Source organism: Callionymus lyra, chromosome 8 (genome assembly GCF_982586985.1).
Source record: "Callionymus lyra chromosome 8, fCalLyr1.hap1.1, whole genome shotgun sequence".
Taxonomy (NCBI): domain Eukaryota; kingdom Metazoa; phylum Chordata; class Actinopteri; order Syngnathiformes; family Callionymidae; genus Callionymus; species Callionymus lyra.
In genome coordinates this window covers 25,976,727-25,992,038 of record NC_141825.1, presented here as the reverse complement: position 1 = coordinate 25,992,038, position 15,312 = coordinate 25,976,727, and the positions used below count along the sequence as shown (strand labels likewise).

Below are 15,312 nucleotides of genomic sequence, written 5' to 3'. Positions count from 1 at the left end.
ACAGAAGTTGTCAACTATCTCCACCTCGTCGCCTCTGATGGACACTGGACGTGGCTTTTGGTTGTGAGTCACGAAGCCTGGTGAAGCTTCAGTGCATGTTGACCTCAGCAGGTTCTTCTGTGCACGAGACACAGCAGGTGCTGCACGAGCGTGAAATGCTTCAAATGCATGAAACTCTGCTGCATGAGACCCGGGGGCCCCTGCGGCCCCGGGGACACGCCGACCTCGTCGTCCTCCTTCTTCACGAGAGCATCGAAGGACATCCGACCCAAACTTTGAAGTGAAAACTAACCGAGGGTCAGACGGTGACGTCACACCGAGGGACGACTCTTACGGGACTTCAAAATAAAAGCTCTTCTATCTTCGACCCCAACACTGAGAACTGCTACACGGAGCAAAAAGAAACATGTTCAGTGTTTTTAGGAATTATAAATGGTTTCCCTTATTTATGTGACTTTTGTTTTTAAATGTTGTGTATTTTAAATTCTAGTCTAGTCTACTCTAAGTAAACAATAAAGTTCTGTGTGGAACCTTGTTTTTCTTACCCTCATATTAAACTTAATCCTTACTTTTACATTAAATTTAACACTTACCCTCATATTAAACTTAATCCTTACTTTTACATTAAATTTAACACTTACCCTAATATTAAACGTAACCCTTACTTTTACATTAAATTTAACACTAACCCTAATATTAAACTTAACCCTTACTTTTACATTTAATTTAACACTAACCCTAATATTGAACTTAACCCGTACCCTAAATTTAGCACTAAGCATAATATTTAATTAACCCCTTACGCTAAAAGAAAACCCTAATCCTAATATTAAACATAACCCTTACCCTAATATAAACCTTAACCCTAATATTAAACTAAACACTTGTTTTCATTTTAAACTTAACACTTACCCTAATATTAAACTTAACCCTTATATTAAACTTAACACTTACCCTAATATTAAACTTAACCCTGACATTAAACCTGACCCTAACATTAAATGTAGCGCTATCCCTTACAGTAATCCTAACCCTAAGTATAATGGTAAATCTAACACACATACTAACATTAAACCTTATCCTTACTATAACAATCAACAATAAAACTGACACAAACCTTACTTTAACACAAACACTAACAACATACAGTACCTAACACAAGCACTAACAATATACAGTACCTAACACAAACACTAACAATATACAGTACCTAACACTAACACTAACAATATACAGTACCTAACACTAACACTAACAATATACAGTACCTAACACAAACACTAGCAATATACAGTACCTAACACTAACACTAACAATATACAGTACCTAACACAAACACTAACAATATACAGTACCTAACACTAACACTAACAATATACAGTACCTAACACAAACACTAACAATATACAGTACCTAACACTAACACTAACAATATACAGTACCTAACCCTTACACTAACAATATACAGTACCTAACACTAACACTAACACTAACAATATACAGTACCTGACACTAACACTAACAATATACAGTACCTAACACAAACACTAACAATATACAGTACTTAACACAAACACTAACAATATACAGTACCTAACCCTAACACTAACAATATACAGTACCTAACACTAACACTAACAACATACAGTACCTAACACTAACACTAACAATATACAGTACCTAACACTAACACTAACAATATACAGTACCTAACACAAACACTAACAATATACAGTACCTAACACTAACACTAACAATATACAGTACCTAACACTAACACAAACAATATACAGTACCTAACACAAACACTAACAATATACAGTACCTAACACTAACACTAACAATATACAGTACCTAACACAAACACTGACAATATACAGTACCTAACCCTTACACTAACAATATACAGTACCTAACACTAACACTAACAATATACAGTACCTAACACTAACAATATACAGTACCTAACACAAACACTAACAATATACAGTACCTAACACTAACACTAACAATATACAGTACCTAACCCTTACACTAACAATATACAGTACCTAACACTAACACTAACACTAACAATATACAGTACCTAACACTAACACTAACACTAACAATATACAGTACCTAACACAAACACTAACAATATACAGTACTTAACACAAACACTAACAATATACAGTACCTAACCCTAACACTAACAATATACAGTACCTAACACTAACACTAACAACATACAGTACCTAACACTAACACTAACAATATACAGTACCTAACACTAACACAAACAATATACAGTACCTAACACAAACACTAACAATATACAGTACCTAACACTAACACTAACAATATACAGTACCTAACACAAACACTGACAATATACAGTACCTAACCCTTACACTAACAATATACAGTACCTAACACTAACACTAACAATATACAGTACCTAACACTAACACTAACAATATACAGTACCTAACACAAACACTAACAATATACAGTACTTAACACAAACACTAACAATATACAGTACCTAACCCTAACACTAACAATATACAGTACCTAACACTAACACTAACAATATACAGTACTTAACACAAACACTAACAATATACAGTACCTAACCCTAACACTAACAATATACAGTACCTAACACTAACACTAACAATATACAGTACCTAACACTAACACAAACAATATACAGTACCTAACACAAACACTAACAATATACAGTACTTAACACAAACACTAACAATATACAGTACCTAACACAAACACTAACAATATACAGTACCTAACACACACACTAACAATATACAGTACTTAACACAAACACTAACAATATACAGTACCTAACCCTAACACTAACAATATACAGTACCTAACACTAACACTAACAACATACAGTACCTAACACTAACACTAACAATATACAGTACCTAACACTAACAATATACAGTACCTAACACTAACACAAACAATATACAGTACCTAACACAAACACTAACAATATACAGTACTTAACACAAACACTAACAATATACAGTACCTAACACTAACACTAACAATATACAGTACCTAACACAAACACTAACAATATACAGATATACAATATAAGAGAAGTATGAGGTTTGAGACATACTATCTGTGGAGGATTAGTTACTAGTTAGTACGTACACTATCCTGATGATACTAACTTCTAGTATACTAAGAGAAGTATGAGGTTTGAGACATACTATCTGTTGAGGATTAGTTACTAGTTAGTACGTACACTATCCTGATGATACTAACTTCTAGTATACTAAGAGAAGTATGTAATTTGAGACATACTATCTGTGGAGAATTAGTTCCTAGTTAGTACGTACACTATCCTGATGCATACTAACTTCTAGTATACTAAGAGAAGTATGTAATTTGAGACATACTATCTGTGGAGAATTAGTTCCTAGTTAGTACGTACACTATCCTGATGATACTAACTTCTAGTATACTAAGAGAAGTATGTAATTTGAGACATACTATCTGTGGAGAATTAGTTCCTAGTTAGTACGTACACTATCCTGATGCATACTAACTTCTAGTATACTAAGAGAAGTATGTAATTTGAGACATACTATCTGTGGAGAATTAGTTACTAGTTAGTACGTACACTATCCTGATGCATACTAACTTCTAGTATACTAAGAGAAGTATGTAATTTGAGACATACTATCTGTGGAGAATTAGTTCCTAGTTAGTACGTACACTATCCTGATGATACTAACTTCTAGTATACTAAGAGAAGTATGTAATTTGAGACATACTATCTGTGGAGAATTAGTTCCTAGTTAGTACGTACACTATCCTGATGCATACTAACTTCTAGTATACTAAGAGAAGTATGTAATTTGAGACATACTATCTGTGGAGAATTAGTTACTAGTTAGTACGTACACTATCCTGATGATACTAACTTCTAGTATACTAAGAGAAGTATGTTTGAGACATACTATCTGTGGAGAATTAGTTACTAGTTAGTACGTACACTATCCTGATGATACTAACTTCTAGTATACTAAGAGAAGTATGAGTTTTGAGACATACTATCTGTGGAGAATTAGTTACTAGTTAGTACGTACACTATCCTGATGATACTAACTTCTAGTATACTAAGAGAAGTATGTTTGAGACATACTATCTGTGGAGAATTAGTTCCTAGTTAGTACGTACACTATCCTGATGCATACTAACTTCTAGTATACTAAGAGAAGTATGTAATTTGAGACATACTATCTGTGGAGAATTAGTTACTAGTTAGTACGTACACTATCCTGATGATACTAACTTCTAGTATACTAAGAGAAGTATGTTTGAGACATACTATCTGTGGAGAATTAGTTCCTAGTTAGTACGTACACTATCCTGATGATACTAACTTCTAGTATACTAAGAGAAGTATGTTTGAGACATACTATCTGTGGAGAATTAGTTACTAGTTAGTACGTACACTATCCTGATGATACTAACTTCTAGTATACTAAGAGAAGTATGAGGTTTGAGACATACTATCTGTGGAGAATTAGTTCCTAGTTAGTACGTACACTATCCTGATGATACTAACTTCTAGTATACTAAGAAAAGTATGTAATTTGAGACATACTATCTGTGGAGAATTAGTTACTAGTTAGTACGTACACTATCCTGATGATACTAACTTCTAGTATACTAAGAGAAGTATGTTTGAGACATACTATCTGTGGAGAATTAGTTACTAGTTAGTACGTACACTATCCTGATGATACTAACTTCTAGTATACTAAGAGAAGTATGAGGTTTGAGACATACTATCTGTGGAGAATTAGTTACTAGTTAGTACGTACACTATCCTGATGATACTAACTTCTAGTATACTAAGAGAAGTATGTTTGAGACATACTATCTGTGGAGAATTAGTTACTAGTTAGTACGTACACTATCCTGATGATACTAACTTCTAGTATACTAAGAGAAGTATGAGGTTTGAGACATACTATCTGTGGAGAATTAGTTCCTAGTTAGTACGTACACTATCCTGATGATACTAACTTCTAGTATACTAAGAGAAGTATGTAATTTGAGACATACTATCTGTGGAGAATTAGTTACTAGTTAGTACGTACACTATCCTGATGATACTAACTTCTAGTATACTAAAAGAAGTATGTTTGAGACATACTATCTGTGGAGAATTAGTTACTAGTTAGTACGTACACTATCCTGATGATACTAACTTCTAGTATACTAAGAGAAGTATGAGGTTTGAGACATACTATCTGTGGAGAATTAGTTACTAGTTAGTACGTACACTATCCTGATGATACTAACTTCTAGTATACTAAGAGAAGTATGTAATTTGAGACATACTATCTGTGGAGGATTAGTTCCTAGTTAGTACGTACACTATCCTGATGATACTAACTTCTAGTATACTAAGAGAAGTATGTGATTTGAGACATACTATCTGTGGAGGATTAGTTACTAGTTAGTACGTACACTATCCTGATGATACTAACTTCTAGTATACTAAGAGAAGTATGAGGTTTGAGACATACTATCTGTGGAGGATTAGTGACTAGTTAGTACGTACACTATCCTGATGATACTAACTTCTAGTATACTAAGAGAAGTATGAGGTTTGAGACATACTATCTGTGGAGGATTAGTTACTAGTTAGTACGTACACTATCCTGATGATACTAACTTCTAGTATACTAAGAGAAGTATGAGGTTTGAGACATACTATCTGTGGAGTATTAGTTACTAGTTAGTACGTACACTATCCTGATGATACTAACTTCTAGTATACTAAGAGAAGTATGAGGTTTGAGACATACTATCTGTGGAGGATTAGTTACTAGTTAGTACGTACACTATCCTGATGATACTAACTTCTAGTATACTAAGAGAAGTATGAGGTTTGAGACATACTATCTGTGGAGGATTAGTTACTAGTTAGTACGTACACTATCCTGATGATACTAACTTCTAGTATACTAAGAGAAGTATGTTTGAGACATACTATCTGTGGAGGATTAGTTACTAGTTAGTACGTACACTATCCTGATGATACTAACTTCTAGTATACTAAGAGAAGTATGAGGTTTGAGACATACTATCTGTGGAGGATTAGTTACTAGTTAGTACGTACACTATCCTGATGATACTAACTTCTAGTATACTAAGAGAAGTATGTTTGAGACATACTATCTGTGGAGGATTAGTTACTAGTTAGTACGTACACTATCCTGATGATACTAACTTCTAGTATACTAAGAGAAGTATGTTTGAGACATACTATCTGTGGAGGATTAGTTACTAGTTAGTACGTACACTATCCTGATGATACTAACTTCTAGTATACTAAGAGAAGTATGAGGTTTGAGACATACTATCTGTGGAGGATTAGTTACTAGTTAGTACGTACACTATCCTGATGATACTAACTTCTAGTATACTAAGAGAAGTATGAGGTTTGAGACATACTATCTGTGGAGGATTAGTTACTAGTTAGTACGTACACTATCCTGATGATACTAACTTCTAGTATACTAAGAGAAGTATGTTTGAGACATACTATCTGTGGAGGATTAGTTACTAGTTAGTACGTACACTATCCTGATGATACTAACTTCTAGTATACTAAGAGAAGTATGAGGTTTGAGACATACTATCTGTGGAGGATTAGTTACTAGTTAGTACGTACACTATCCTGATGATACTAACTTCTAGTATACTAAGAGAAGTATGTTTGAGACATACTATCTGTGGAGGATTAGTTACTAGTTAGTACGTACACTATCCTGATGATACTAACTTCTAGTATACTAAGAGAAGTATGTTTGAGACATACTATCTGTGGAGGATTAGTTACTAGTTAGTACGTACACTATCCTGATGATACTAACTTCTAGTATACTAAGAGAAGTATGAGGTTTGAGACACAGCTCAGGACTGCTTCTGACGATCCCTTTGCCTTCTCCTATAAATAAAACTGTCAAGTTTGACAAACAGACACTTTCTGCTCTTGGCTTTCCTTCCGCATCATGACACACAGTAACTAACAAAAACGCTAACACTATACAGTACCTAACACTAATACTAACAATATACAGTACCTAACACTAATACTAACAATATACAGTACCTAACACTAATACTAACAATATACAGTACCTAACACTAATACTAACAATATACAGTACCTAACACTAATACTAACAATATACAGTACCTAACACAAACACTAACAATATACAGTACCTAACACTAATACTAACAATATACAGTACCTAACACTAATACTAACAATATACAGTACCTAACACTAATACTAACAATATACAGTACCTAACACTAATACTAACAATATACAGTACCTAACACTAATACTAACAATATACAGTACCTAACACTAATACTAACAATATACAGTACCTAACACTAATACTAACAATATACAGTACCTAACACTAATACTAACAATATACAGTACCTAACACTAATACTAACAATATACAGTACCTAACACAAACACTAACAATATACAGTACCTAACACTAATACTAACAATATACAGTACCTAACACTAATACTAACAATATACAGTACCTAACACAAACACTAACAATATACAGTACCTAACACTAATACTAACAATATACAGTACCTAACACTAATACTAACACTATACAGTACCTAACACTAATACTAACAATATACAGTACCTAACACTAATACTAACAATATACAGTACCTAACACTAATACTAACAATATACAGTACCTAACACTAACACTAACAATATACAGTAACTAACACTAATACTAACAATATACAGTACCTATAACACAAACACAAGCATTAAACTCAACACTAACCTCCGTGTCAAACCAGAGACGTTGAGTCTTTGTTTCAAGAAGGAAGTCCTTTGTTTGTTTAACAAAAGCAACATCAACACATTCTTATAATAAGTAACACAAAACTATATTTGACTTTCACAGGAAGTACTAAATCATCGGAGTAGTAGACAACATTTGTATCACCGTACAGTATTAAATAATATACAGTACTTGAATCTCCAACATTTCATTGAAACAAATACTAATAATATAGAGTTGTACGGTCGCACACGTTGGACCAGGACAGTAAAGAGTTCAAAGGTAACAAAAGGACTATTTATGTGCACAGAGAGCAGGCCTGTGTGACAGATGTGTTGGATTGTTTATGGATCGAGTCACAGCTCACCGAGGTGAGGAGGTTCGGTGGAAAAGTGTTTTCTCCCGCTTTGAATTCATCGCCTGCGTATTGTCCGGACGTCACAAACGCTCTTTTCACCTTCAGGACGTCCATGTCAAATCTCTTCAGACGCTTCTCTCGGCCACAGCTGGACACGTTGACGCGACCCGAAGCCGGATTCAATGGCGACCTGTGGAGTCTTCACTCAGAAGAAGAAAAACTTGTAACTATCTTGAATAAATCCTTCATGTTCTCGTTGACGCTCGTGTTTCATACATTCGTCTCAAGTTATTTCAACAACGGATCCACATTGGTTCCGGTTAAATCAACATTGTCCCACTTTCGGAAAAGCGTCGACTGCTCAAGTATTTCCGACACGTCGGCTCTCATGACACTGTTCTAATTGATTTCTTGTTCTAGTTGCAAAGAGGAATCACATCACATGTAGTATGTGACGCTCCGATTTCTCCTTTTTTCCCATCGCGAGGGTGAGACGTCGAGTGTGAAACCTTCTCACTTCCCACCGACCGAGACCACCTGACGGAGAGCGTGCTCGACGAGGGCCAAACCTTTCCGGCGCCGACAGAATCTGTGAGACCTTCAAGATGTTGGAGCGTTGTTGGGTGTTAAGTGGAGAAAATATTGTTAACCACTCAACTGATCTGGAGCATCTGAGGACACTGAGATGTTTTAAAGGGTTTGAGTCCAGGTCACATAAATGATCTAATATAGATCAATATATAGAGATAAATAGGTAGAGATGATTATTGTTATTATTGTAATTAAGACAATAACACGTTTAGAGGGAACATCATGATGGAGAGAGAAATCATGTCATTTTGCCTTAACGTGTAACGATACAGCTAAATAAGTAAGATTTTTTTTTTAAATACAAAAATACGATAAATAACCTGTTAAAGCAGCTCTGGGTAGTTTTGTGTACCTTAATATTTTTGTACTAAAATAACTAGTGATGACACATCAACTTAAAACTAGTTGAATGACTCGTATACTGTGACTTGAGGTGTTTTGTGTGATTTTTATTTTCACTGTAAAAGTTCTTGATGGTTTGAACATGATACATATCTACTGGTTGATGTGAATTACTGTACAAAAACAAAGTTAAAGTTATGTTATTTACAAACAAAAACAAAGTTAAAGTTATGTTATTTACAAACAAAAACAAAGTTAAAGTTATGTTATTTACAAACAAAAACAAAGTTATGTTATTTACAAACAAAAGCAAAGTTAAAGTTATGTTATTAACAAACAAAAACAAAGTTAAAGTGATGTTATTTACAAACAAAAACAAAGTTAAAGTGATGTTATTTACAAACAAAAACAAAGTTAAAGTGATGTTATTTACAAACAAAAACAAAGTTATGTTATTTACAAACAAAAGCAAAGTTAAAGTTATGTTATTTACAAACAAAAACAAAGTTAAAGTGATGTTATTTACAAACAAAAACAAAGTTAAAGTGATGTTATTTACAAACAAAAACAAAATTAAAGTTATGTTATTTACAAACAAAAACAAAGTTAAAGTTATGTTATTTACAAACAAAAACAAAGTTAAAGTGATGTTATTTACAAACAAAAACAAAGTTAAAGTGATGTTATTTACAAACAAAAACAAAGTTAAAGTTATGTTATTTACAAACAAAAACAAAGTTAAAGTTATGTTATTTACAAACAAAAACAAAGTTAAAGTTATGTTATTTACAAACAAAAACAAAGTTAAAGTGATGTTATTTTCAAAGCCGTCATATCATATTTCATTACAATGATTCATTACCTCATCAGTTTCATCCTTCATTCATCAATAAAGTCTGTAAACACAACATTCATCAACTGATACAAACTGGGACATGGACACTTTTGCCAAGTTTAGTGAGTGCTCATGGGAAATGTAGTCTCCCGTCGAGCTAAACACTTTAGTCCACTGGTGTCGCTCCACTAAAAATCGCATTTAGAGCTGCTTTAAAAAGTCTGAAATCTACTTCATTTTCTTCCGAGGAAAAAACTTACATTATAGTAAAATAAAAAGAAAGAAAAACATGTTATGGTGTTTGTTTTACTGACTCCTTCAAGAACCATCTGTGTTTGATGATCTACTGACTCCTTCAAGAAACATCTGTGTTTGATGATCTACTGACTCCTTCAAGAAACATCTGTGTTTGATGATCTACTGACTCCTTCAAGAAACATCTGTGTTTGATGATCTACTGACTCCTTCAAGAAACATCTGTGTTTGATGATCTACTGACTCCTTCAAGAAACATCTGTTTGATAAGCTACTGACTCCTTCAAGAAACATCTGTGTTTGATGATCTACTGACTCCTTCAAGAAACATCTCTGTGTTTGATGATCTACTGGCTCCTTCAAGAAACATCTGTGTTTGATGATCTACTGACTCCTTCAAGAAACATCTGTGTTTGATGATCTACTGACTCCTTCAAGAAACATCTGTGTTTGATGATCTACTGACTCCTTCAAGAAACATCTGTGTTTGATGAGCTACTGACTCCTTCAAGAAACATCTGTGTTTGATAATCTACTGACTCCTTCAAGAAACATCTGTGTGTTTGATGATCTACTGACTCCTTCAAGAAACATCTGTGTTTGATGATCTACTGACTCCTTCAAGAAACATCTGTGTTTGATGATCTACTTACTCCTTCAAGAAACATCTGTGTTTGATGATCTACTGACTTCTTCAAGAAAAATCTGTGTTTGATGATCTACTGACTCCTTCAAGAACCATCTGTGTTTGATGATCTACTAACTCCTTCAAGAAACATCTGTGTTTGATGATCTACTGACTCCTTCAAGAACCATCTGTGTTTGATGATCTACTGACTCCTTCAAGAAACATCTGTGTTTGATGATCTACTGACTCCTTCAAGAAACATCTGTGTTTGATGATCTAGTGACTCCTTCAAGAAACATCTGTGTTTGATGATCTACTGACTCCTTCAAGAAACATCTGTGTTTGATGATCTACTGACTCCTTCAAGAAACATCTGTGTTTGATGATCTACTGACTCCTTCAAGAAACATCTGTGTTTGATGATCTACTGACTCCTTCAAGAACCATCTGTGTTTGATGATCTACTGACTCCTTCAAGAAACATCTGTGTTTGATGATCTACTGCCTCCTTCAAGAAACATCTGTGTTTGATGATCTACTGACTCCTTCAAGAAACATCTGTGTTTGATGATCTACTGACTCCTTCAAGAAACATCTCTGTGTTTAATGATCTACTGACTCCTTCAAGAAACATCTGTGTTTGATGATCTACTGACTCCTTCAAGAAACATCTGTGTTTGATGATCTACTGACTCCTTCAAGAAACATCTGTGTTTGATGATCTACTGACTCCTTCAAGAAACATCTGTGTTTGATAAGCTACTGACTCCTTCAAGAAACATCTCTGTGTTTGATGATCTACTGACTCCTTCAAGAAACATCTGTGTTTGATGATCTACTGACTCCTTCAAGAAACATCTGTGTTTGATGATCTACTGACTCCTTCAAGAAACATCTGTGTTTGATGATCTACTGACTCCTTCAAGAAACATCTCTGTGTTTGATGATCTACTGACTCGTTCAAGAAACATCTGTGTTTGATGATCTACTGACTCCTTCAAGAAACATCTGTGTTTGATGATCTACTGACTCCTTCAACAAACATCTGTGTTTGATGAGCTACTGACTCCTTCAAGAAACATCTGTGTTTGATGATCTACTGACTCCTTCAAGAAACATCTGTGTTTGATGAGCTACTGACTCCTTCAAGAAACATCTGTGTTTGATAATCTACTGACTCCTTCAAGAAACATCTGTGTGTTTGATGATCTACTGACTCCTTCAAGAAACATCTGTGTTTGATGATCTACTGACTCCTTCAAGAAACATCTGTGTTTGATGATCTACTTACTCCTTCAAGAAACATCTGTGTTTGATGATCTACTGACTTCTTCAAGAAACATCTGTGTTTGATGATCTAATGACTCCTTCAAGAAACATCTGTGTTTGATGATCTACTGACTCCTTCAAGAACCATCTGTGTTTGATGATCTACTAACTCCTTCAAGAAACATCTGTGTTTGATGATCTACTGACTCCTTCAAGAAACATCTGTGTTTGATGATCTACTGACTCCTTCAAGAAACATCTGTGTTTGATGATCTACTGACTCCTTCAAGAAACATCTTTGTTTGATGATCTACTGACTCCTTCAAGAAACATCTTTGTTTGATGATCTACTGACTTCTTCAAGAAACATCTGTGTTTGATGATCTACTGACTCCTTCAAGAACCATCTGTGTTTGATGATCTACTAACTCCTTCAAGAAACATCTGTGTTTGATGATCTACTGACTCCTTCAAGAAACATCTGTGTTTGATGATCTACTGACTCCTTCAAGAAACATCTGTGTTTGATGATCTACTGACTCCTTCAAGAAACATCTGTGTTTGATGATCTACTGACTCCTTCAAGAAACATCTGTGTTTGATGATCTACTGACTCCTTCAAGAAACATCTCTGTGTTTGATGATCTACTGACTCCTTCAAGAAACATCTGTGTGTTTGATGATCTACTGACTCCTCCAAGAAACATCTGTGTTTGATGATCTACTGACTCCTTCAAGAAACATCTGTGTTTGATGATCTACTGACTCCTTCAAGAAACATCTGTGTTTGATGATCTACTGACTCCTTCAAGAAACATCTGTGTTTGATGATCTACTGACTCCTTCAAGAAACATCTGTGTTTGATGATCTTCTGACTCCTTCAAGAAACATCTAAAGACACTTTTATTTGAGCTTTTCCTTGATTCTCTGAGACTCTTGTGTTTGTCTTATGTTGATCTTTTAAAGTATATATTTTAACTGTGTATTGTTTTTGATTGTTAAAGTTCTTTGTGACCCTGGTCTAGAAGGATCTTTACAAATACTTACTTACTTACTTACCAAGTAAAAAATATGTTGAATTGAGGACAAGGTAATAACAGGGAAGTTTTGATATGTACTTTTATTTGCTTTTGGATTTTAGGAATAATAAAGTATTTTTATTTTCACTTTATTTGAAAGATTAAAGTATTTTTTTTATTAAACAATCATAGGATAAATATCAACACACATTGTTATTTAAAAAACAATATTGCCTCGTTCTATTATGAACGATAGCAATAATAATGCAAAAATATGTTTTTATTTTGAAAAGCACAGCTGACCCTCCAGGGTGTCCCCTGCCTGCAACAACCTTCGACCTCAGGGGCCACATTTTACACCGTGAGGGGCCGTCAAGCCAATAGAAAGAAGAACAAAACCTTAAAAAAAAGGATAAACAAACTACATCAAATATGTTAAGAGGCATGTTTTCTTTGTAAACATTTCTTTATATACTTCCGAAATTATTTCGGGGGAAAAAAAAAAAATACTCAAAAAGTCAAATAAAAAAGAAGGAAAAAAAACTGTTAAAACTTTTATTTTTTTAGTTGGATTATACGTTGAATGAATACAAAAAGAAAATATGAATTCGTTTAAATTTCTACATGATCATAATATCATGAGGGCCATATAAATACAATAGAAGGGCTGAATGTGGCCCCGGGGCCGTCACAAAGTCTTTCAATGCAGAATCATTTGCATTTGTAAATACACTCAAACCTGTTCTGGGCATCCCATAAAAAGCTTGAAGAAGTTTAATCGACCAATGACACGGTCTCTCTATAACAGACTGAGGCCACAATGGCTCAAATATATTCATTTAAATTTAGATACATTTTGTTATGTGTTTCTATTGTCTCTTCAGAATGGACGATAAGAAGATATGACTCGAACAGAGTAAAATACATTCATTATCATCAACAGATGTGATGAAAACATCACGTTACATCAGTATTTTATCGTCTTAAACCGAATCTTAATTATAAATAAATGACCTCAATACCAACTGACTTTATTTTTTTTACTCTTAAACATGATTTGTTTGCCAACGCAGCAGCTGATCCGCCAACAGTATAAATCGTCTCATTGTCTACAGTGTGAAATATTGGTCGCCGACGAGTGCGTTAATTGCGAAATCAAGGGCTCCATGTGACAAACGTGCCTCGCCTCCCCTCGCCTCGTCGGCAGGCACATGACCGCGGGTCGGAGTAAATACAGCCCCACGTTGGCTCGGCAACACTTCAGAGTAAGTTCGAGGCGGTGAGGGGATTACAAAATAACTCAACAGCTCTCGTTTCCTGACGCTTCTACCTGCCCCACGATGCAGCTCACCATGGAGGAGAAGATAGAGCTGGGGATGAAGGAGCAAGGGACCGACAATCCTGTTTTCGGGGTGAGTTTGATCGACACGTTTGTGTCCAAATGTATGAATAAAAGTCACTTTTTTGTGTGAAAGGATCAGAGTTTCATGTACTTTTATTTTTTGTCATGAATGAGTTTTGACTCTTCTGTGATCAGAAGTCAGATGATGGAAAATGTTCAAGACGTTGGTATCTGAGGTTTAAAAAGGTTCTGCATCATGTGGTGAACAAGTGGACACAGCTGAAGCTTCCGACTGTTCCCACGTGAGCCTCTCGTAAGTTTGTTTCACAACTTCTACAAACTTATTTTTGAAGGAAAGAAGATGATAATCTAATCACCGTAAAACCATCTTTTAAAGGCATGTTTTTATTAAAGTCCAAATCTTCCTGATTCGTTTGCTCTCAATGCGACACTTGTATCATCTTCAATCCAAGCGATTATAAATACTTTTAGATGAATTAAATTGTCTTTTCCTCCTCAGAGGTTGAATTTCACCATCTTCGTCTCCTTTCTAGTTCAGGTGATTCCGGCCACTTTACTTCTCAGGTGTCTTCCTCTAACAAAGGCCGGCTTTATATAAAAGTCACTTCCTCCTCTTTTGCTTATTACGGTGAAATAAAGAAATCAGCTCTTGTTGAAATACTAATAGGAATATTATCAGTTGAAAAATGTATAAATTGGAATTAAAAACAGAGATTGAATATGTTGTAACTGACGTTGTTCGGTTGTACGTACTAACAGGAC

General features: G+C 34.6%; 1 protein-coding gene across 1 annotated transcript in view; it reads left to right on the top strand.

Annotated features, from left to right (window-relative positions):
* Positions 1 to 14,492: 14,492 nt before the first annotated feature.
* Positions 14,493 to 15,312, top strand: part of LOC148074397 (solute carrier family 23 member 1) — a 35,577-nt gene continuing 34,757 nt past the window's right edge. The window contains exon 1 of the mRNA XM_087798202.1: positions 14,493 to 14,599. Within this exon, the coding sequence (XP_087654328.1) occupies positions 14,528 to 14,599 (72 nt within the window). The 5' untranslated portion in view covers positions 14,493 to 14,527. The remainder of the gene's footprint in view (positions 14,600 to 15,312) is intronic.